The sequence below is a fragment of the Procambarus clarkii genome, chromosome 94, assembly GCF_040958095.1.
Source record: "Procambarus clarkii isolate CNS0578487 chromosome 94, FALCON_Pclarkii_2.0, whole genome shotgun sequence".
NCBI classification, from domain to species: domain Eukaryota; kingdom Metazoa; phylum Arthropoda; class Malacostraca; order Decapoda; family Cambaridae; genus Procambarus; species Procambarus clarkii.
Window position 1 is genome coordinate 13,485,073 of NC_091243.1, and position 25,686 is coordinate 13,510,758.

A 25,686-nucleotide genomic window follows, 5' to 3' on the forward strand; every position below is an offset into this window, starting at 1 on the left:
AGTGTTGTGTTCACCAAGTACAAAGTTAGTAAAACCACTAAGTGATATATTGAAGGCAAAAGACAAAATTGTTTCAAGTTATGTAAAACTGAGTGATGTAGCAATGTGCAATATAATTTTTTTATTATTAGTGCACGAAGGAAGTTGATACATGGATTGAGTGTGACAGAGATGTTCCACTGCACCAAACATATCTTATGATGATGTTATTAATTTGGTGACAGAAACTAGCCAGGTGAGCAAGAGTCAAGAGGAGGATGAGGAAGACTCGAGCAAGAGTGGCAGAGTATAGAAGGGATTTGAAATCATTTTAAAGTTCACGGAGAGAAGATCGAATGTCAGTCTTCAGTCTGATGGCATTTTATAAATTTTACAGTTTTCACAATTGTAAAGAAATGGCTTGAGGCAATTAACAAGACTTTGGAGAGGACTTCCAAGAGAGAGCGAACTGAATTTCTCTTTAACCCTTAACCCTCAACATCAACCTCCACCCTCATTTAACACCATACTCGTCTATCAATCATTCCAAGATCAAATGTGGAGAAACATCCTGACACTTGGTGAGTACCCATATTTATTGTTACTGTTACAGTACTGTATCAATATTTCGTGTATTTTGTTTTAAAGTATCTAGTGAAACAAAAATGTATTGTTACGTACTTTTGTACATAAAATTATTATTTTTCGTACCTGTGGATAGGTGATGACCAAGACAGGTATGTGGATATCAACGCTCAATCCAGATAGGCATGATTCTTACATAAAGTTAACTGTCACCGACGTTCAAGGTTGATCGGTGGGAGATATGTTTCCTAGTAAATCATAACAAGAGTTTTCGTAGAACAGAACTACAAGCTGTGACGGTAGCTAAAGACGACACACTTGCTTACAAGCTGGAGAGATCGCTGTAGGGAAAATCGGCGCCGAAACAGCTAATGGTGAGGTCGTCAACAAAGTGGGATTGATTGATTGATGACGATTAAGCCACCCAAAAGGTGGCACGGGCATGAATAGCCCGTAAGTGGTGGCCCTTTTGAGCCATTACCAGTGTCAATAGATGATACTGGAGATCTGTGGAGGTGCGACTGCACCCTGCGTGACGGGAGATGTCTCCCGTGAACAACAAAGTGCGGAATGAATCCCCGTATAGTCTCTGTGGCACAGTGGTAAGACACTCGCCCAGCGTTTCGCGAGCGATTTGACCTGGGTTGGCATCCTGGCCGGGAAGGATTAACTAGGCACCAATCCTTAACAGTACGCTTGTTCACCCAAGAGTGAATGGGTACCTAGTTGTTAAACGATTTGGCGGGAAGTATTCCAGGGAAAATTAAGTTGAAGGATCTGCCCGAAACGCTATGCCTGCTAGTGGCTTTTCAAGAATGTAAGAACTTTTGTATATATAAATAAAATAAAATGAAAAAAGTCAGCGTATAGTGAAGACCGGTTAGGGCAGCCAGAGAGCAATGCTTAACACACTAACTTCGGAGACGCCCTTGTAGTGGTAAGATGAAGCTGGTGTAACAGTCCTAAGGCAAAATTTAAAGTCATAGCTGGATATGCAATTCCGCCCTCTCGCGTTGCCACAACGGACATTAAAGGAAGTACTAAAACGTGTGAACTAAACCTAACTTAACCCACCAACTAGTGCAAAGTTAAGTCTATAAAGTGCATACGGTACGTGAAGTACAAAAAAAAAGGAATAACATCTCAACCAAAGATTCCTTGTAACAATAAGCCCGAAGGGAAGAATACATTCCACGCACTGCCAGGATGTAAAATAGCAAGACGAGACAAACACTTTGAGGCCATGCCAACTCTTCAGAGCTGGTGTCTGGTAGGGTAGTGAAAACGCAAGCCTCTGTAGGAGCCAGAGTCCCCTTCCCTGGCCCCGGTCGTAGCGAAATAGAAGCTAGATCGATAGGACACACACACACACAGTATAGGTAAAATATATACAATCGTGAGGCTAAAATAAAATAAGCAAAACAATGCCCCAGGAGGAACAAGTTCCATAGAAAGTAAACAGCAAACTGTACTTACATAAAATTTTGTAGAGCGCCCAGCAGAGACCATCTGACCAAGCGGTAATCACAGCAGGTGGCAGACTGTTCTGGGCTGCCACCTGGAACAGCGGTCGCGTGGATCAGGGTTAGGGTCGTTTGCCTTGTTTAAGGGGGGGAGGGGGTTTTACAATAATGCAGTAATTTGCATTTTTGCTGCTATGCCTTCTGGTGGTTTTATACTGATTTTGGGTTTATCTGGTTTTCGATTGGCCACAGACATATGGGTCTCCCAATCCATTCTCATTATATACATGTTCAATCTACAGTCGTCCCCAAACAACCCGTACTCAGACAAGTCCATTTCATCCAGCTGTCGACCCCAAAGACTCATTCATCAATTATAACATGCTGTTCATTCAAAATAGGAATTTTCTCAAATATAAATTAATATTGTTATATACTAGCATACCGTGCACATTTAGGCATTGGTTGGGTTAGGTGTTTATGTTCTTTTGACGATTATTTGTATTTGTAGTACATGGGTGAAGCATTTATAGCGTTGTGGTTCGAACAAAATTCGTCAGTGAAGAACAAGCTTCCTTCGAACGTAATCGGTTGTGAGTCGTGTGTAAACCGTTTTTAATTAATAAACAGTTGGTTTGGCGGGTGCATGGAATGCACATTGGCCTTTGTTTATGAGGACGGGCTGAAATCCTTCACCCACGTACTTCAAATACAAAAAAATCACCGAATCTAAACACCTAACCCAACCATACATAGAACTATATTGTATAATAACATTAATATACGAATGAGAACGAACTTATTTCTAATGTACATTACGTTAGAATTGATCAATGCCTTTTTTTTTTTGGGGGGGGGGGGGTAGGTGGCCGCAGCTTTAACGAGCCTGGCCTGAGGACGGGTTGGAGTCTCGTGTAGTGTTTTCAATAAAAAAAAAAGGAGGGGGGGTTTGGCGGCTATATTAACGACCATTTGGCCTTTGTGAGGACAGGCTGCTGAGCGAGGGTTACCCAAAGTGTAAGCCAGGTGAGCTACTGGCGACCCCCCCTCACAGGACAGTTGCATTTTGGCTGGGTACAGCATCCCTTCAATAATAAATACTAACGCATATAAACACAATGTCAAAGACCATCATAAAGCCGTTAAAAAAATAGCATCATCAGTATCAACTAATAGATCTCTTGTTGCATACACACAGAAACCACAATAGCGTGATACATCAGATGATCAAATCCACGAGGGCCATGATGAGGTTCGACCCTCATCACGGCCCTTGTGGATTTGTTCTCTTCTTGAATCCTTTTTGCGAAGTAGCGTCTTAATTGTGACCCCGAGACACGATCTGCCAAGTGTGGCAAAATGATGCACTTGCAGCAGTGTTTGTCTCGTGAAGGACTATCTTGTTTTGGTAAATGTAATAATAAAATGTTGTTTTTATTTATATTTAAAAATATATATATACATAAAAAAACGAATCTCGCCAGACATCAACATAAGGTGCAGCGCTGGGCCTCAGACTCGATCTATATATCAACCATAAAATATGACATTAACTTATGAAATCAAAACGTGACTTAATTAGCTGGTATTTACAAGCAGCTTTCAAGTTGCAAGACAACAATTGCTGGCATCAGGTCTGTCCTGCACGGGAGCTGAACCCGAGCCACTCGACTGTAAGCGTCTACAGAATCCTACGTACGATGGTGTCCGTAAAAAGAGCCTGCTGTTACAGGGGGCGCAGGCCCGGGACTTGTCAGGACGCCGCAAGACGGTTACTTACTTTGCTGCGAGGCTCCGCGCTGATTAGCGGGTTAGGCTTGTAATAGAGAGGTACCATGATCAGGTTTGATGGAACCCGAAAGACGGTGAACTATGCCTTGTCATGAAGCCAGAGGAAACACGCGTACGTACGCAAACGTACGTACAACTTAACAATATTTATTAACAATTTTTTTATTAACAATTTTTACAGATGTGTTTTTCTCGCGATTTTTTAACTTAAATTTATTTTCAAAATTCCCTTAAAAACGTCTTTGGATCAGTACTCTAACTAGTTCCTGCTTCAAATTACATTAATTTCGCCCATGGCTTCGTCCGCCTGGCCTTTACCGAGGTGGATCTCCTCGTCGTCGTCGTCGTCATCGTCGCGTCCGTCTAGACACATCACCCCGTGCCCCCTCAACACTACCTCCTCTTCCCCCTCTTCCTCCTCTTCTTCCTCTTCACCTTCCAGTTCTTCGCCTCGTTCCGCCTCCTCGCCTTGCTCCCTCTGATTTCCTTCCTGCTGTTGCTGCTGCTGTTGCTGTTGTTGCTGCTGCTGTTGCTGCTGCTCGCGCTTTTTCAGCTCCGCGTGACGCCACTTCATTCTTCGGTTTTGGAACCAAACTTTGACCTATAAAAAGGCGAGAACAGTTTGGTAACAACATAAGCATGTCAAGATATGTGTCTGAGGTTTGAATGCGTGTCTTAGCTCTTTACAGGCGACGGTGAGCGACCGTGTGAAGGGGTTAACATACTAAGAAGGTTAGGTAAGGTCGGTGTTTTCTATGAAGCTTTTCAAGGTAAACTAAAATATTCACAATAAATTAGTATGTCACATATGCACGTATTTAATAAGTCAATATTGACTATAAGAAAGTGCGAGAACGGGTTGGAAGGGTAGACTACCTGTGTTGTTATTTTTATAGCATCAGATGGGAATAATAAACAGTAATTGGGGTTTACACGCTCCCGCTACACATAATGGGCATAATTGGCCGACCTCTCGTTTTGATCAAGAGAGAGATCCCGACAAACATCTCTAAAGAATACCTGATCAACCAGGCTGTGATTTATACGTCAGGCTGCGAGCAGCCGCGTGCAACAGCCTGATTGACGAGACGACCCATTGGGAGGCCTGGTCGGAGACCAGGACGCGGGCCGTTGATCTCTGGAACCTACACAAGGTAGAGTTATAGCGTTGACAAAGATAAATATTTTACATCAAAACAATTATCAAACTATGTGCATCATTTTCAATGCTAGAACCACTGATACAGTTTATTTGTCACATCTGACGCATGAGACATAATTCGAACGCAGCCTCAATTGACCCCCACATTGTGACATAACATTAGAATTAAGGAAATTGTGAAAGGCCTTTTTGATCCATACAAGGTAATGCCTATTTATATCTAACCATGCACTCACTCAGTACATGCCTAACATACTAAAAATCTAGCGATCCTACGCTATTATGTAACCCGGTAGACAAGAAGGCGTAGCAAGTGTAAGATACGGAGAACTTTGTTACTCTAGATATTTAGTAATTTAATTTGTTACATTTTTGTAATTGCACGTAAAGATCTTACAATTTATTACGTATGTTAGGGTCAACCAACCTGTAGTGATTCTTAAATAGGCATTATGAGTATAGATCAATAAATACCTATTTCAAATATTGATAATATGAGAGAACAGTGCCTACGTACACCAGTATTCACAGCAAGTAAGACTTACAGTGTAAGGTTAGTTATTATCATAACTGCGCGACCTACAGCACGCAAGCTTGGCTATGAGTTTCGTCAATATACAGTTCTGGCTCAAATGTTTAATATTTCTTAATGATGCCGTAATTGTTGTTAGATTCTTGGAATATTTCATTCGTTATTAAGAACGTACATGAAGTACGTTAAGCTAAATTATCATCTAGGTGAAGCAGTGGTGTGTAGGGCGGCTCACCTGGGCGTCGGTGAGGCCAAGAGTGGCGGCCAGCTGGCGTCGGTCGGGCTTGGTAATGTACTTCTGCAGCTGGAATCGCTTCTCCAGTCCCTTCCTCTGTAGATTGCTGAACACCGCCCGCGTCCACGTCCGCTTCCTCCGCCCGTGACTACCTGCTGTCACGCCCACTACCTCGTGTCTGCTGCTACTTCCGCCCACGCCCCCACCGTATACTGCCGGGGGAAACAAAAAGAGACCTTGTGAGATGCTTTATTAATAGGAGAAATGACTGAATTTAAAAGAATTTAGGGCCAGAAATGTTTATATTCCCGATATATTTTAGAAACAGTACAGTAAATGTGTAAACATATGGTTCGTGCAAAAAAAAATTACGAAAATACAGCACTTGACTTGCTATAAACCGGCGCCAGCCATTATGCTGGATGGGTGGATGATGTGTCACACACCCATCCAGCGGGGGCGGTGGATGATAGTGTCACACACCCATCCAGCGGGGTCGGTGGATGATAGTGTGACACACCCATCTAACGGGGGCGGTGGATGATAGTGTGACACACCCATCTAACGGGGGCGGTGGATGATAGTGTCACACACCCATTCAGCGGGGACGGTGGATGATAGTGTCACACACCCATCCAGCGGGGGCGGTGGATGATAGTGTCACACCCATCCAGCGGGGGCGGTGGATGATAGTGTCACACACCCATCCAGCGGGGGCGGTGGATGAGTGTCACACACCCATCAGCGGGGGCGGTGGATGATAGTGTGACACATTCATCTAGCGGGGGCGGTGGATGATAGTGTCACACACCCATCTAGCGGGGGCGGTGGATGATAGTGTCACACACCCATCTAGCGGGGGCGGTGGATGATAGTGTCACACACCCATCCAGCGGGGGCGGTGGATGATAGTGTCACACACCCATCCAGCGGGGGCGGTGGATGATAGTGTCACACACCCATCTAGCGGGGGCGGTGGATGATAGTGTCACACACCCATCCAGCGGGGGCGGTGGATGATAGTGTCACACACCCATCTAGCGGGGGCGGTGGATGATAGTGTCACACTCCCATCTAGCGGGGGCGGTGGATGATAGTGTCACACCCATCCAGCGGGGGCGGTGGATGATAGTGTCACACCCATCCAGCGGGGGCGGTGGATGATAGTGTCACACACCCATCTAACGGGGGCGGTGGATGATAGTGTCACACACCCATCTAACGGGGGCGGTGGATGATAGTGTCACACTCCCATCTAGCGGGGGCGGTGGATGATAGTGTCACACCCATCCAGCGGGGGCGGTGGATGATAGTGTCACATACCCATTCAGCGGGGGCGGTGGATGATAGTGTCACACACCCATCTAACGGGGGCGGTGGATGATAGTGTCACACACCCATCTAACGGGGGCGGTGGATGATAGTGTGACACAGAGTTCAGGTACTGAACCCACATTATCTTAGCTAAGCAAATTTGTGCCAAAATGTTTGTTTAGAGACATCAAAAGGTCAGAGTGCGCAATATGTCACACAATAGTTCACTGGCTGAACAAACTGCACGTTCTGGGCCTGGTTTACGGATAACAAGCCAACTCACAGTCTCACGAAGGGAGGGAATTATCAGGGGGGGGGGAAAACGCCAAGCCATTATGACTATATAGCACTTTGAAGGGGTCAGGATAAGGATCACTCAATCTCAGTCTCTCAAAATCTCTTAATTGTTTTTCATTCCTTACAGTTTTGTCATAATTTATGTATAAGAAAGTACTGAGCCCAATTAACAATAATTAGCATTAACAAATTATGCCCAATTATTACAAAAAGTATGACTATTTACTGGGAATTATTCTCCGATATTAAGTTCCCCCTTAATAAATGTCTTAAAACAGAATAATTAAAGGTATATTGTTAAGGTTCTGAAGATGGACACCTCCATCCTCCTCCACACGGGTTTGTGGAGGGTAGAAATAGCCTACGCTAGTCTATCCTTTTGAGAGGTATTTTATAGTCTCAATAAACGTACTTATGATAAATAATTTAAAGGCTACTGATGCAATTTCCAATATTATAACAATTCTAGGACATTTCTTAAAAATAATAGTGCATCTTTTGTTACTTATATATTTTGCCTCCCTCGCTCTGTTTAGCCATTACGATATATAGTTCCTCCCTCCCTAGCCTATCACATTTCTTTAACATGTAAACTGAAAACTTGGAGCGTGCAATATGCGGAACAGATGACACCACTGGTCAACAGTTTAAGTAATTGTGGCAGGCGCGGTGTTGGTGTCGTCACTGTTCCCATATAAACGTTTGCAGCCTCGGCTCATGTGGCCATTATGGCGCTGATTGATGAAACGCTATAGCCTAATAAAACGGTATAAATGCGGGCCTCTTCCGAGAGCCCGCTAAACATTGTTACAAACACAGTGTTCCTTCCCTTGCCTTCCTTCTGTTTCTCTTCGTCCGCCAACACCCTCCAGGTATGAGGCAAACTGAGCGAAGTGCAGAGGAAGTCTCAGATTAACTTAGTATTCTGGGTATGAGCTATAAACAGACGCCAATGACTCAAAACGCTGACAGAAACTTGTAAACTGTTTGTTCTCGACCAATCACAGCTCCCTGTGTGCAGACTAACTCTAGCCATTCGTGATAAACAACCCGGAGCCGTAACCCGGTGGAATGAAAGAGACCATCCTCACCCTTATGACTTCCGGCCCCAAGGCCCATGAAAGACAGCCACCTTCAATGATCCCTGTACTAATGGTAACTGTGTGTGTGTGTGTGCTGATGTGGTTGGAGACTCGCTTGAAAGATAACATAGTAGCCTGGGGAAGGAAGGAGCACGTGCAGCAGCCCCCAACACTCTTCTTAGTGCCGCAAACTGCCACGATGGATGCGACCAGCTTAAACAACTGACATCATGAATGCCTCCCTCCCTCAATATTTCACACAACTTGAGCAAACAATATCGAGAAATGGTGGTAATATCTCCATTTCTCGATACTGTTTGCCCAAAGTTGTTTGAAAGACTGAGAGTTTATCTCTGAGCAGGCAAGCTCAGGAACCAACCCAAGAACCACATCTCGCGTCACAGTTTGTTTGGGCAGGTTTTCTTGTACACATACGCAGAGAATCCTAGAAGAATTAAACTTAATCTTTCTCATCTGGATGTTCTTACATGTGTTCAATACTTTACACATGCTTCGTAACGAAAGGCAGCATGTCTAGTGAGCTCCGCCCCAGGCCAGGTGTGGCTGGTGATGGAGGCAAACCTGGGAAGTAAATGTGCATAAGAAAACCACCAAAATAAGTAATATTTACGGTGAGTAGAGAAAACAATATGATAGCAATACGTCTGATGAAGAGGAACTGCGAGACGAAGGGAAAGAAAATACGAACACAGACAAAGGAAAGCTCAGAGTATTTAATGTAGATGTTGGTGGATTGGGTTGGTTTCTGTGTAAAGTTGCATATATGTATGTACTATAATAATGTCAGTAGTAGCACTACCATTCACACTCCTCGGCTAGCGTTACTACCACTTGCATTGTTACTATTATTCGGCTTGATAATGGTCCAGAACGGATCGAAACGTTGTTGTCACTTCATCTTGTGTGTGGTTCGATCATCATATCTTCAGCCACGATATTGTGACTCATCGTCTGCTTACTATTATTCCCTCCACTCTTACTCATACTGTCACAGCTGTGCCAGAAACCCTGTGTCAACTGCTACAGTCCCTGGCACCTAGCAACCATTTGGTCGTAGGTCTTCTATCCCTGAACTATATGTTTAACACATCTCTAACCCTGTCCATGGAGGACAGAAGAAAATGTATATATGCTGCTTAGTATTGTAAATGTGTGGCCACGTCTGTGGTAGAAAATAATAATAACAAAAAAGTGTAAAGCAGCAACAGTTACTGGTGTCATCACCACAGAGAGAACAGGGGAGCAAGGGAACGGTAAACAGGATGGGGGAAGAGAAAGAAGAAAAACTAACATGATGATAACATATATATGGTGGGGTGGGAGGAAAAGGCAGAAAATAGGAGGCAAGTCAGTATGGGTAGAAAGCGTCAAGCCAGTTTGGTTACATAGCACTGACGAGGCAGAGGAAGGAAGAGGAAGAAGCATAAGGAAGAGGTGGAAGAGGAGGCTGGAGGCGGGTGGCGGCCACAAGCCCAGGGTAATGAAGGTGTTGGCTTATGTGTACAGCGTCGAGGCGCCTCCCACCACCCAGTGTTTGACGCTCGCAAAACAACATTAAACATAACCAGTAGCGCGCCCACGCCCACACCTTCCGCGCCCCCCACCACACCTACAGCGCCCCCACCATGCCCACACCTGTCGCACTTATACCACGCCCACACCTGTCGCACTCATACCACGCCCACACCTGTCGCACTCATACCACGCCCACACCTGTCGCACTCATACCACGCCCACACCTGTCGCACTCATACCACGCCCCATCTTACGGGGTTGTGAATTTGGTGGAGAATGGTAACACAGGAGACCAACCCATTGTCATGACCATTAAGCACCTCCATCAACCGCAGCCCATTAGGACCCTTCCTATGCCGTACTCATGCACGCCGCCACATTTATACCCATACTCCACACTCACGTGCCCCCATCACCACCTCCCCTCCCCACACCACACTCCAGCTCAGCCACACCAAGGACTATGTAAAAATGGCTCAGGGGTCGGTGCTGAGGCCGGAGGGTGTAGTGTGGACCCCCCACGCTTTATGGCGTGTCGTGGCCGCGGCCAGCTGGAGCGCCCGCCTCTCACTCGCCTACATGTCCTCACCTACATGTTCTCACCTAGATACACTCACCTATATGTCCTCACCTACATGCCCTCACCTAGATACAGTCACCTCAAAGCCCTCCAAATGTACTCACTAGAAAGAAGACGAGAGATATATCAAATAATATACACGTGGAAGATCTGGAGGGTCAAGTACCAAATCTACACAGTAAAATAACAACGTACTGGAGTGAACGATATGGAAGAAAATGCAGAATAGAACCAGTGAAGAGCAGGGGTGCCATAGGCACAATCAGAGAACACTGTATAAACATCAGAGGTCCGCGGTTGTTCAACACCCTCCCAGCAAGCATAAGAAATATTGCCGGAACAACCGTGGACATTTTCAAGAGGAAACTAGATTTATTCCTCCAAGGAGTGCCGGACCAACCGGGCTGTGGTGGGTATGTGGGCCTGCGGGCCGCTCCAAGCAACAGCCTGGTGGACCAAACTCTCACAAGTCAAGCCTGGCCTCGGGTCGGGCTTGGGGAGTAGAAGAACTCCCAGAACCCCATCAACCAGGTACCTATATGTCCTCACCTACATGTTCTCACCTAGATACACACACCTAGATACAGTCACCTATATGTCCTCACCTAGATATGCTTGTAAGGGTCAATTAAGCTTCGGTTCCCAGTGTCCCGGATTTCAAACTTTTTAAGTTTAATGTAATTCGCCAATTTCGATTTTTTTTTATATTTACAGTTATAGATTGTACATTGAATTATCTTAAACCATTTCTTCGTCTAACCCTTTCCGTGTTCCTCCTCTTTTTCCAGTGTGATGGAGCCTGTTTCCTTAGTCTGTCATCTAATTGTTTCTTTACTTCCTCAGCCTTAATTCTGGTGGTGGTTGTTCCATTGGAAGTCTTAGATCTGGGGACACCTCTGGTTTATCTTAACAGCTTCCTGCAACAGTTGTATGGGTCAACAGATGTATGGGTCAACAGTTGTATGGGTCAACAGATGTATGGGTCAACAGTTGTATGGGTCAACAGATGTATGGGTCAACAGATGTATGGGTCAACAGATGTATGGGTCAACAGATGTATGGGTCAACAGATGTATGGGTCAACAGTTGTATGGGTCAACAGTTGTATGGGTCAACAGTTGTATGGGTCAATAGTTGTATGGGTCAACAGTTGTATGGGTCAACAGTTGTATGGGTCAACAGTTGTATGGGTCAACAGTTGTATGGGTGCACTGGACCAGACCACACACTGTACTGGACCAGACCACACACACTGTACTGGACCAGACCACACACTGTACTGGACCAGACCACACACTGTACTGGACCAGACCACACACTGTACTGGACCAGACCACACACTGTACTGGACCAGACCACACACTGTACTGGACCAGACCACACACTGTACTGGACCAGACCACACACACTGTTCTGGACCAGACCACACGCTGTACTGGACCAGACCACACACACTGTACTGGACCAGACCACACACACACTGTACTGGACCAGACCACACACACACTGTACTGGACCAGACCACACACTGTACTGGACCAGACCACACACTGTACTGGACCAGACCACACGCTGTACTGGACCAGACCACACACTGTACTGGACCAGACCACACACTGTACTGGACCAGACCACACACTGTACTGGACCAGACCACACACACTGTACTGGACCAGACCACACACACTGTACTGGACCAGACCACACACACTGTTCTGGACCAGACCACACGCTGTACTGGACCAGACCACACACACTGTACTGGACCAGACCACACACACTGTACTGGACCAGACCACACACACTGTACTGGACCAGACCACACACACTGTACTGGACCAGACCACACACACTGTACTGGACCAGACCACACACACTGTACTGGACCAGACCACACACACTGTTCTGGACCAGACCACACGCTGTACTGGACCAGACCACACACTGTACTGGACCAGACCACACGCTGTACTGGACCAGACCACACACACACTGTACTGGACCAGACCACACACACACTGTACTGGACCAGACCACACACACACTGTACTGGACCAGACCACACACACACTGTACTGGACCAGACCACACACACACTGTACTGGACCAGACCACACGCTGTACTGGACCAGACCACACACTGTACTGGACCAGACCACACACACGCTGTACTGGACCAGACCACACGCTGTACTGGACCAGACCACACGCTGTACTGGACCAGACCACACACACACTGTACTGGACCAGACCACACACACACTGTACTGGACCAGACCACACGCTGTACTGGACCAGACCACACACACACTGTACTGGACCAGACCACACGCTGTACTGGACCAGACCACACACTGTACTGGAACAGACCACACACTGTACTGGACCAGACCACACACTGTACTGGACCAGACCACACACACTGTACTGGACCAGACCACACACACACTGTACTGGACCAGACCACACACTGTACCGGACCAGACCACACGCTGTACTGGACCAGACCACACACTGTACCGGACCAGACCACACACACACTGTACTGGACCAGACCACACGCTGTACTGGACAAGACCACACACTGTACTGGACGAGACCACACACTGTACCGGACCAGACCACACGCTGTACCGGACCAGACCACACACTGTACTGGACCAGACCACACACACTGTACTGGACCAGACCACACACTGTACTGGACAAGACCACACACTGTACTGGACCAGACCACACACTGTACTGGACCAGACCACACACTGTACTGGACCAGACCACACACTGTACTGGACCAGACCACACACACTGTACTGGACCAGACCACACACACTGTACTGGACCAGACCACACGCTGTACTGGACCAGACCACACGCTGTACTGGACCAGACCACACACTGTACTGGACCAGACCACACACTGTACTGGACCAGACCACGAACATGGGTCTGGTCACCTCACCAGCACCAGAGACCATAATCCTTCATTCCATCATAACTAAGCATATATAAAACACTGATCTATCGTCACGTCGGCTGTAATAACAGGCTTTTAAAAACATTATTTCTAGTAGATATTTTTATCGTTCCCAGGGGTCTAAATATCTCAAGTTATGAACAGAATGGTCCAGTCATTGCAGAGGTTGCAATGATTACAGAGGGTGTGAGGAATACAGTGTGCTGTTGTACTTACAGGCAATACTAGCACTATAATGAATTTAGTCTGGTGCTGTAATGGAGGCGGGAGGGAGATGGTGGTGTGGTGTGGTGGTGGTAGTGTGGTGATGGTGGTAGTGTGGTGGTTGTGCTGGTGTGATGGTGGTAGTGTGGTGGTTGTGCTGGTGTGATGGTGGTGTTTTGGTGGTGCTGGTGTGGTGGTGGTGCTGGTGTGGTGGTGGTGCTGGTGTGATGGCGGTGTAGTGGTGGTTGTGCTGGTGTGATGGTGGTGGTTGTGCTGGTGTGATGGTGGTGTGGTGGTGGTGGTTGTGATGGTGGTGGTTGTGCTGGTGTGATGGTGGTGGTTGTGCTGGTGTGGTGGTGGTGGTGGTGGTGGTTGTGCTGGTGTGGTGGTGGTGGTGGTGGTGGTTGTGCTGGTGTAGTGGTGGTGGTGTGGTGGTGGTGGTTGTGCTGGTGTGGTGGTGGTGGTTGTGCTGGTGTGGTGGTGGTGGTTGTGGTGGTGTGGTGGTAGTGGTGGTGGTTGTGCTGGTGTGATGGTGGTGGTTGTGCTGGTGTGATGGTGGTGGTTGTGCTGGTGTGGTGGTGGTGGTTGTGTTGGTGTGGTGGTGGTGGTTGTGCTGGTGTGATGGTGGTGGTTGTGCTGGTGTGGTGGTGGTGGTTGTGCTGGTGTGGTGGTGGTGGTTGTGCTGGTGTGGTGGTGGTGGGTGTGGTGGTGGTGGTGGTGGTTGTGCTGGTGTGGTGGTGGTGGTTGTGCTGGTGTGGTGGTGGTGGTGGTGGTTGTGCTGGTGTGGTGGTGGTGTAGTGGTGGTTGTGCTGGTGTGGTGGTGTGGTGGTGGTGGTGGTTGTGCTGGTGTGGTGGTTGTGATGGTGGTGGTGGTGGTTGTGGTGGTGGTGCTGGTGGTGGTGGTTGTGGTGGTGGTGGTGGTGTGGTGGTTGTGCTGGTGTGGTGGTGGTGGTGGTGGTGGTGCTGGTGGTGGTGGTTGTGGTGGTGGTGGTGTGGTGGTTGTGCTGGTGTGGTGGTGGTGGTTGTGCTGGTGTGGTGTGGTGGTTGTTCTGGTGTGGTGGTGGTGGTGGTGGTTGTGGTGGTGGTGCTGGTGGTGGTGGTTGTGGTGGTGGTGGTGTGGTGGTTGTGCTGGTGTGGTGGTGGTGGTTGTGCTGGTGTGGTGGTGGTGTGGTGGTTGTGCTGGTGTGGTGGTGGTGGTTGTGCTGGTGTGGTGGTGGTGGTTGTGCTGGTGTGGTGGTGTAGTGGTGGTTGTGCTGGTGTACTCACCTAGTTGTACTCACCTAGTTGTGTTTGCGGGGGTTGAGCTCTGGCTCTTTGGTCCCGCCTCTCAACCGTCAATCAACAGGTGTACAGATTCACGAGCCTATTGGGCTCTGTCATATCTACACTTGAAACTGTGTATGGAGTCAGCCTCCACCACATCACTTCCTAATGCATTCCATTTGTCAACCACTCTGACACTAAAAAAGTTCTTTCTAATATCTCTGTGGCTCATTTGGGCACTCAGTTTCCACCTGTGTCCCCTTGTGCGTGTTCCCCTTGTGTTAAATAGACTGTCTTTATCTACCCTATCAATCCCCTTCAGAATCTTGAATGTGGTGATCATGTCCCCCCCTAACTCTTCTGTCTTCCAGCGAAGTGAGGTTTAATTCCCGTAGTCTCTCCTCGTAGCTCATACCTCTCAGCTCGGGTACTAGTCTGGTGGCAAACCTTTGAACCTTTTCCAGTTTAGTCTTATCCTTGACTAGATATGGACTCCATGCTGGGGCTGCATACTCCAGGATTGGCCTGACATATGTGGTATACAAAGTTCTGAATGATTCTTTACACAAGTTTCTGAATGCCGTTCGTATGTTGGCCAGCCTGGCATATGCCGCTGATGTTATCCGCTTGATATGTGCTGCAGGAGACAGGTCTGGCGTGATATCAACCCCCAAGTCTTTTTCCTTCTCTGACTCCTGAAGAATTTCCTCTCCCAGATGATACCTTGTATCTGGCCTCCTGCTCCCTACACCTATCTTCATTACATTACATTTGGTTGGGTTAAACTCTAACAACCATTTGTTCGACCATTCCTTCAGCTTGTCTAGGTCTTCTTGAAGCCTCAAACAGTCCTCTTCTGTTTTAATCCTTCTCATAATTTTTGCATCGTCCGCAAACATTGAGAGAAATGAATCGATACCCTCCGGGAGATCATTTACATATATCAGAAACAAGATAGGACCGAGTACAGAGCCCTGTGGGACTCCACTGGTGACTTCACGCCAATCGGAGGTCTCACCCCTCACCTTAACTCTCTGCTTCCTATTGCTTAGATACTCCCCTATCCACTGGAGCACCTTACCAGCTACACCTGCCTGTCTCTCCAGCTTATGTACCAGCCTCTTATGCGGTACTGTGTCAAAGGCTTTCCGACAATCCAAGAAAATGCAGTCCGCCCAGCCCTCTCTTTCTTGCTTAATCTGTGTCACCTGATCGTAGAATTCTATCAAGCCTGTAAAGATGTTATCCGCTGTGGTGTGGTGGTGTGATGGTGGTGGTGGTTGTGGTGGTGGTGGTGTGGTGGTTGTGCTGGTGTGGTGGTTGTGCTGGTGTAATGGTGGTGGTGGTGTGGTGGTGGTGTGCTGGTGTGGTGGTGGGGGTGGTACTGGTGTAGTGGTGGTGGTGTGGTGGTGGTGGTGGTGTGATGGTGGTGGTGGTGTGATGGTGGTGGTGGTGTGGTGGTGGTGGAGAGTGACGAGGAGTGACGGAGTGACCGCTCACACCTGACAACACCACTCTTGTTGGTCCCTCCGCACTTCCTTCCTTTCTCTCACATTTCTTTACTTTTCCTTCATTATATTTCATTGCAACATTTCATTCATCTTTATTCTTTATTTACTATATACCCTTTATTTCATTCTTTCAATTCAATTTATTTCTTTATTATGCACCCCATACCCATCCCGTGGGCGGTGGTGGAAAGGGTTAGAGACACAATGGGTTCAGGAACTGAACCCCCATAGTTCGTTTAGCTAAGCAAGTGACAATATTTCTTTACGCAAAAAATCATTACTAGAAAAGATGACCCCCATACGGGACTACCCTGTAAACCCCGGCATGTTGAGAGAGAGAGAGAGAGAGAGCGAGAGAGAGAGTGAGAGTGAGAGTGAGAAAAAGAGAGAGGGAGGGAGAGGGCGAGTGAGAGGGCGAGTGAGAGGGCGAGAGAGAGGGCGAGAGAGAGGGCGAGAGAGAGAGAGTGAGAGAAAGAGAGAAAAACAGAGAGAGAGAGAGAGAGGGTCGTAATCACTCACAGTGGCTGTAGGGTAGGAGGTGGCCCGCCGGGGTGTTGGCATAGAGCGGGGCGTAATAGTAGCCGCAGTCAGAGGGGCACTTGCTCCCCGCCGCGTCACACCCGCAGCCCGCGGCGGAGGTCACATACGAGGTCATGATCGGACAGGTGACGGAGGAGGAGGAGGTCATGCTGGGGCAGACGGAGGCGCCGTGTGAGGAGGTAACAATGGTGGAGGGGGTGATGACAGGGCAGGTGGTGGCTCCCAGGGTGTTGAGGAGGGCGGAGGCAGACGGAGGAGCCGACGGGAACATGTGTGCTAGAGGACCCATCAGTGACGTCACGTGTGCTGTGGGAGAGACAATATAATATTAACTGTCCAAGGTCAAGCTCGATATGTTATATAAATGACGACAACAGTAATAATAATAACAATGCAAGCAAAAATAGCAATAACGAAATGTGCCGATGTTTCTGGCGTGTGGTCGACGACGTCAAGAATGGCGGCAAGCTTTGCGCTCTTTACGGCAAGCAGGCGTGTCCTGGCCCGGGGCCGAGGCTTCTCTTGTATTTCTCTCTCCTTCTTCATAAATTTATCTTCATCCATCTTCTTGCATCCTCTTCTCCTTCTTTTGTTGTTGTTACTTGGAGGTTAACCCGGGGCGAATTAATTGCTGATTTTCCTAATGAAACTGCAAGCTAAGAATTGTTTTCCCAACAGCAGCTCGTATAAAGCCTAAATCTAGAAACTGTTACCGAGGTTATTATTAGTTTGTCATTAGGAATAAACTATTTAATATTAAGTTCCAATCATGATGTTCCATAGTAAAGTTCCTCATCATGTTCCATAGTAACATGATGAGGCTGGAACCAACTGTGTACCTTATCAACGTGTTCAGCCAACATGTTCCTAATACGGGATGAGAACACCTTGAGCTACCCCATCCCTTTGTCTGTATTTATACATCAATAACATTATTTCAATTTGAATGTTCCTAATGCTAGTATGTGTAGTGTGTGTGTGTGTGTGTGTGTGTGTGTGTGTGTGTGTGTGTGTGTGTGTGTGTGTGTGTGTGTGTGTGTGTGTGTGTGTGTGTGTGTGTGTGTGTGTGTGTGTGTGTCTGCCTGTGCATGAGTGTCTCTCTCTTTCTGGATCAGTGGTTCCCAAGCTTATTGTCAGTACTCCGTTTTCATATAGTGTCTTTATTAATGTCTCCTACACTCGGTATTAACAATGTTTTTGCAGCCTAACCACTATAGGTGGCTGTGTCGCCCTTCCCTCTGGTATCAACCCGTACACTTCCTAAACATATGGCCCCTACATCGTAAAAAATAAAATCCTCCAAGGGGCCATGGTTCCCAGTTGGAGGCCATGAGAGACTCTAGAGCATCCCCCTACCATCAAGCCTTTTCCATATCTTTTACCGCTCCCATCCCGTTTTTCCCCTTCCGTCCCTCCCTCCCTCCCGGCTGGTGGTGCGGCCAGGCGCCGCCACTCACTCACCACTCGGGCATCATGAGACTGTACAGGCGCAGGGCTCCTCCTGTTTACACTTGCTCTGGGCTGATGATGTGGACAACACCATCAACGTCGTCATCATCATCATACACACGCGCTGACAGCTGATACCATCACACCCGCGCCCCGGTGCGCTGGGACGAGTATGGGGGAGGAAGATAACAGAGAGAGAGAGAGAGAGAGAGAGAGAGAGAGAGAGAGAGAGAGAGAGAGAGAGAGAGAGAGAGAGAGAGAAAGAGAATTATCAGCATTCCGTGTCCTGGCAGTGCTTGTCACCCGTGTCCTGGCAGTGCTTGTCACCCGTGTCCTGGCAGTGCTTGTCACCCGTGTCCTGGCAGTGCTTGTCACCCGTGTCCTGGCAGTGCTTGTCACCCGTGTCCTGGCAGTGCTTGTCACCCGTGTCCTGGCAGTGCTTGTCACCCGTGTCCTGGCAGTGCTTGTCACCCGTGTCCTGGCAGTGCTTGTCACCCGTGTCCTGGCAGTGCTTGTCACCCGTGTCCTGGCAGTGCTTGTCACCCGTGTCCTGGCAGTGCTTGTCACCCGTGTCCTGGTAGTGCTTGTCACCCGTGTCCTGGCAGTGCTTGTCACCCGTGTCCTGGCAGTGCTTGTCACCCGTGTCCTGGCAGTGCTTGTCACCCGTGTCCTGGCAGTGCTTGTCACCCGTGTCCTGGCAGTGCTTGTCACCCGTGTCCTGGTAGTGCTTGTCACCCGTGTCCTGGCAGTGCTTGTCACCCGTGTCCTGGCAGTGCTTGTCACCCGTGTCCTGGCAGTGCTTGTCACCCGTGTCCTGGCAGTGCTTGTCACCCGTGTCCTGGCAGTGCTTGTCACCCGTGTCCTGGCAGTGCTTGTCACCCGTGTCCTGGCAGTGCTTGTCACCCGTGTCCTGGCAGGGCTTGTCACACGTGTCACCGTGCAGCTTGTGTTAGCTGAAGGTGACTGCCTTGATGATAGTAAAGTACAATACTGTCCGTACAGTTGTGTAGCCTTTATGTCCAGACCCGTACATCCTTCCTCTCTCGCCGCCTCCCTCTCTCTCCCTCCCATCTCCCTCTTCCTTTCCGCTTCCATCCCTCCCTCTCTTCCTCCTCCCTCACTCTCTTCCTCCTAAAGAAGCCAGCTCCCTCTCTCCCTTCCCTCTCCACTCCCGTCTTCCCAGGTTTACTGGCCGTGTTCACTCGGGGTCAACAGTCCCACACTCGTTTACTCAAAGGTTTTCATAGGTTGGATTATTGGTTGTTAGGTCGTCAACAAGGTGCTTGCCTGTAGGCCAGCCACGTGTTCCTCCGCCTTCCTACACAAAGATCTCATGTCATACTAAATGTCAAAGTGCATATTTGGTGACCCCTGGGAGCCAGAGGCCGCGTTAACACCAGACTGTCGCTGGTTGACGGTCCTGACGGCCGCCTTGTCACCCTCGTGACCTCCAGTGACCTGACCTCTTCACCGAGGCCAATGACGACCAGTAAGGTGGCTCTCACCAGTTGTTAACCCTCCCACCCACACTCCCACACACCCTCCCTTCCCCCACAATCCTTCTCCCTCACACACCCTCCCACCCACACACCCTCCCACCCCACACACTCTCCCACCCCACACACTCTCCCACCCCACTCACCTTCATACCCACACACCCTCATACCCACACTCCCTCCCACCACACACTCCCTCTCGTACATACAGCAATGAAGCGCGTCAATGATTGGGTAAGTACAACTCCAATCGAACTTGCAGGCATATACCTTGCCACTGAATTTTTAAAAGACAAAGGCAGTGGACTTACATACTGTGACTCGCAGAGTGCACTCCTGGCATTGAACGCACATAGTAGTAACACCCAGAAAATAGTCAGTGATATTCGAATGAATGTTTTAGCTGCTAAAGAAAACAGATGTAAAATTAAATTCCTTTGGATACCATCACATGTTGGCATCTCAAGGCATGACACTGTAGACATATTTGCTAAGACAGCCTGTAGAAAACCAGTGGTAGAAATTGATATTAGTGTTTCATTAGCAGTGACAAAGAGAATACAATACCTAAACAAATACCTAATGAAAATCTTACTGACCTAACTAATTCACAACGACCTGAAAGTTGTAGCTATAGACGTATCTGGCAGCTTTCTCAAAAATACACAATGTGTCAACTTTGTGAAAAAGAAAACATGCATTCCCTTGAACATTATATTGTAGAATATGCCCCATACTGACTGAATTTCGCCCTCCTGGGCTAAGGTAACGGGTGATGAGTGACGCTGCCGAGTACTGTCACTATGGCGGTATGTTCACTCACAGAATGAGTGACGCTGCCCAATATTGTCACTATAGTGGTGTGTCCACTCACAGAATGAGTGACGCTGCCCAATATTGTCACTATAGTGGTATGTCCACTCACAGAATGAGTGACTGTGCCCAGTACTGTCACTATAGTGGTGTATTCACTCGCAGCATGAGTGACGCTGTCCAATAAACTCGCCCTTCGGAGAAATTGTTTAAATTAAACTAAGTTTAGTACAAAATTAGCATATGGTTATGTTAAAACCCTAGTTTACAAAAATTACTAAATATTAACAAGTAAATTCAGCCTACTGTTTTAACTTCATAAGACCATAATTAGCATAAAATACTCGGGTGTTTATCGCTATTAAGAAGCGTTAACAAAATCGGGCATTATGTAAGGCAAGATTAGAGTTGTTTATGGCGTGTTGTGGCGGCCCCCGACGGGCCTGGCCAGACTCACCACAGTTACCGTCTGGTAAATACCGCCGTCTTCCCCGTCGAAGGACAGATGCCGGACGACAGCGGCGGCGGCGACGACGGCGACGGCACGCTGTGCTTCCCAGACGTCTCCCCCTCCCCCCCGCCCTCTCCCGCCCTCAGCTAACACCATAGTGTATTTTAATGATTTTAAATGACTGCGAAGTATCTGGTACTATAACTCATCCTCATGAGAAACAATGGGCAGAGTTTCTTTTCCCCTATGCCCCTGTTACCTAGCAGCAAAATAGGTACCTGGGTGTTAGTCAGCTGTCACGGGCTGCTTCCTGGGGGTGAAGGCCTGGTCGAGGACCGGGCAGCGGGGACACTAAAAGCCCCGAAATCATCTCAAGATAACCTCAAGATAGATCCTTCTGTACAAGCTTTAAGTTAAAAAATAACACGAAAATTGTAATGTTATTATTCGACATAAAGTACTGTAAGAATTCGTCTTGGATACACATATTCATAGAAATTCGGGATGGAAACAACAGCGGAACTGCAGAATCTGTGGTGAGAGTGACGGGCACCGCCTTGACCACTACCTGAGACAATGTGACTATCTAAGAGACATTAGAAATGTGGACAATTTTTAACCCCCCACATTGTTTGAATTAGGAAAACACTGTGTCAAATATATATACTGTTCTTAAAAGATTCCCTCATTTTGCACCCGCAAGATAACTTAATAACTTAACTTAGGAAAGAGTAAAGTAATGAAATTAGGTGAAGGGAGCAGGAGGCCAAACACAAGGTACCATCTGGGAGGTGAAGCGTCAAATAGAGAGAAAGATCTGGGGGTTGATATCACACCGAACCTGTCCCCAGAAGCCACACATCTAAAGGATATCAGAGCCGTATGCTAGATTGGCCAACATAAGAACTGCCTTTTGAAACTTGTGTAAGGAATCATTCAGAATCTTGTATACCACAGAGCTCTAACTATGAGCTCACAGTACAAAACAGAAGAAAAAATAATAAAAACTATAATTTCAAATGGAGTGGAACCGACAGCCCCAGACCAGTTAGTTCATTTATTATGCACCTCATACCCATCTTGTGGGTGGTAGTGGAAAGGGTTACAGAGGCACATAATGGGCTCAGGGACTGAACCCCACAATTCATTTAGCTAAGCAAGTTACAATCTTGATGAGCTAGTTACAGAGTTCAGTATAAGTCGTCACATCATCAATGGGTCAACAACATCAACAAAAGCCCCAGACCAAAAATTGAAATTCATTTACAAAACAAAAAGTACTGCTGTAAAATATCAGGCCGTGAGGCTCTATTATGAGGCCGTGAGGCTCTATTTTCTGCCCGAAACGCTGCGCGTACTAGTCGCCTTACAAGATTGTAATTAACATATTATGTATCCTCACAACCCCAATGTACCTTCTTGTATATGCATACATAAATGAGGCCGTGAGGCTCTATTATGAGGCCGTGAGGCTCTATTTTCTGCCCGAAACGCTGCGCGTACTAGTCGCCTTACAAGATTGTAATTAACATATTATGTATCCTCACAATCCCAATGTACCTTCTTGTATATGCATACATAAATGAGGCCGTGAGGCTCTATTATGAGGCCGACGATAGAGCGTCGTCCTCACATGCGTGGGGTCCAGAGTTCGATACCCATACAGCCCCGGTGAATGGAGTGGAGGAAAAAAACTGCTGATGTAATACTTAAGAACAGCCTAAGTTAACAAGACAACACTGCAAATAACAAACAAGGTATACCAGTTAACATGCCCCAACGAAGGATGTCACCTCCGATCTACTTATATTGTTGTCACTACCACAAATATTTCCATAACACTCGTTTGATATTTACAAGCTGGTGCCGGGAGCCGGTCGGCCGAGCGGACAGCACGCGGGACTTGTGATCCTGTGGTCCTGGATTCGATCCCAGGTGCCGGCGAGAAACAATGGGCAGAGTTTCTTTCACCCTATGCCCCTGTTACCTAGCAGTAAATTAGGTACCTGGGTGTTAGTCAGCTGTCACGGGCTGCTTCCTGGGGGGTGGAGGCCTGGTAGAGAACCGGGCCGCAGGGACACTAAAAGCCCCGAAATCATCTGAAGATAACCTCAAGATAACCCTAGAAACCCTATACAACGTGAACACTTACTAGCAACATGCTAGTCGATAATACAAAAATCATGGACTCTACCACCGACCAAAGACGATTGCAAATCCTGAAAGCTATAATAATAAGAGAAAAAAAAGACCCACTTTAAATATACAGATCAACGACTTCGCTACATTACCGACACTCTGATCCAGATCTGACCACAAACATTACTGGATGACGACGACATCTCTACCGAGTACTCCCGCCCGCCCAGAGTACTGGTACTACAGTACTCCCGCCCGCCTAGAGTACTGGTACTACAGTACTCCCACCCGCCTAGAGTACTTCGTGACGTCTTACCCTAAGTTTGGCCCTTTCCCTCATTCTTTCCTTATTCACCTATTCCCCTACCGTATGTTTGATTTATATATATATATATATATATATATATATATATATATATATATATATATATACATTATATATATATAATCAATTGTATTAAACATTATCGAATTTCGTACTAAACTTCGTACAAAATTTAGCTTATTTAGTAAGCTTGTAGGCGTGAATGAGGAAACATCACCTTGGATTACAGACGTACTAGAGAGAGATGACAAGGCTGCCGGCCTTGCTGCCCCGGAGATTAACACATGACAACATGCATTAGTGTAGTGGTGTTAGGCCTATGACCGCTATATTGATGTGTGTTAATTGGTGCGAGAACTTATTGTATATTTCCAAGCATCTCCATAATGGCTTTCACGCTGGTGCCACCATCACGTGACCAACAGAGTGTATTAACATCAAAGTTCACCACATCAAAGCACTACTATGCTTCCTCTAGTGTGGATATACTCTAAGGACACCGTGTATTTTAAAATATAACCAAACTTAACTTTAGTGTGTTACGTGGGATATGTTGTTAACTTCCTTTAACACACAAACTTGCAGCAAGCTGAGACATGTCAAACACTTACTGAATCCTGCACCTCGCCAGGCAGTCTCGCACAAGGCTGTAGAGCAGGACAGCTGTAAAGATACTAACAACCTCGTCCACAGACCCGCCGTAACCCAAGCGTCACCGTCTTGGGGACAACGAGTGTTAATGAACAACAGTAAACCACGTCAGACGTCAAGGTACTACAATACTACACGCACTCTAGCACACAAAGAATAGAGCGAGAATTCTAACCAAAAACATATCCTACATATCGTTACTGAAGGTCCGCGGACCTCGACCCCAACGAGGTCCGCGCGGTGGCTGACACGCTGATATACAACCCAGATACTTTCCTGAAGGTACAGTGAAACAGACAAGTTAACATGTGCGCATTAGATTAGGGTTTCTCTGTCGGTAGATCATAGGCATCCAGGTGACCAAGTCATCAAATTCAATTTGACAATAGAAGGAGCCGGTCGGCCGAGCGGACAGCACGCTGGACTTGTGATCCTGTGGTTCTGGGTTCGATCCCAGGCGCTGGCGAGAAACAATGGGCAGAGTTTCTTTCACCCTATGCCCCTGTTACCTAGCAGTAAATAGGTACCTGGGTGTTAGTCAGCTGTCACGGGCTGCTTCCTGGGGGGTGGAGGCCTGGTAGAGAACCGGGCCGCAGGGACACTAAAAGCCCCGAAATCATCTGAAGATAACCTCAAGATAACCCTAGAAACCCTATACAAAGTGAACACTTACTAGCAACATGCTAGTCGATAATACAAAAATCATGGACTCTACCACCGACCAAAGACGATTGCAAATCCTGAAAGCTATAATAATAAGAGAAAAAAAAGACCCACTTTAAATATACAGATCAACGACTTCGCTACATTACCGACACTCTGATCCAGATCTGACCACAAACATTACTGGATGACGACGACATCTCTACCGAGTACTCCCGCCCGCCCAGAGTACGGGTACTACAGTACTCCCGCCCGCCTAGAGTACTGGTACTACAGTACTCCCGCCCGCCTAGAGTACTGGTACTACAGTACTCCCGCCCGCCTAGAGTACTTCGTGACGTCTTACCCTAAGTTTGGCCCTTTCCCTCATTCTTTCCTTATTTACCTATTCCCCTACCGTATGTTTGATTTACATATATATATATATATATATATATATATATATATATATATATATATATATATATATATATATATATATATATATATATATATACATTATATATATAATCAATTGTATTAAACATTATCGAATTTCGTACTAAACTTCGTACAAAATTTAGCTTATTTAGTAAGCTTGTAGGCGTGAATGAGGAAACATCACCTTAGATTATAGACGTACTAGAGAGAGATGACAAGGCTGCCGGC

At 47.2% G+C, this 25,686-nt stretch overlaps 1 protein-coding gene across 1 annotated transcript in view; it reads right to left on the reverse strand.

Moving 5' to 3' along the window:
- Window positions 1-3,453: 3,453 nt before the first annotated feature.
- LOC123747208 (Homeodomain protein 2.0) overlaps window positions 3,454-25,686 on the reverse strand; it is a 28,592-nt gene continuing 6,359 nt past the window's right edge. The window contains exons 2-4 of the mRNA XM_045729243.2: window positions 17,031-17,357; window positions 5,748-5,959; window positions 3,454-4,419 (exon numbers count right to left, since the gene is read on the reverse strand). Coding sequence (XP_045585199.1) covers window positions 4,090-4,419; window positions 5,748-5,959; window positions 17,031-17,357 — 869 coding nt within the window. The 3' untranslated portion in view covers window positions 3,454-4,089. The remainder of the gene's footprint in view (window positions 4,420-5,747; window positions 5,960-17,030; window positions 17,358-25,686) is intronic.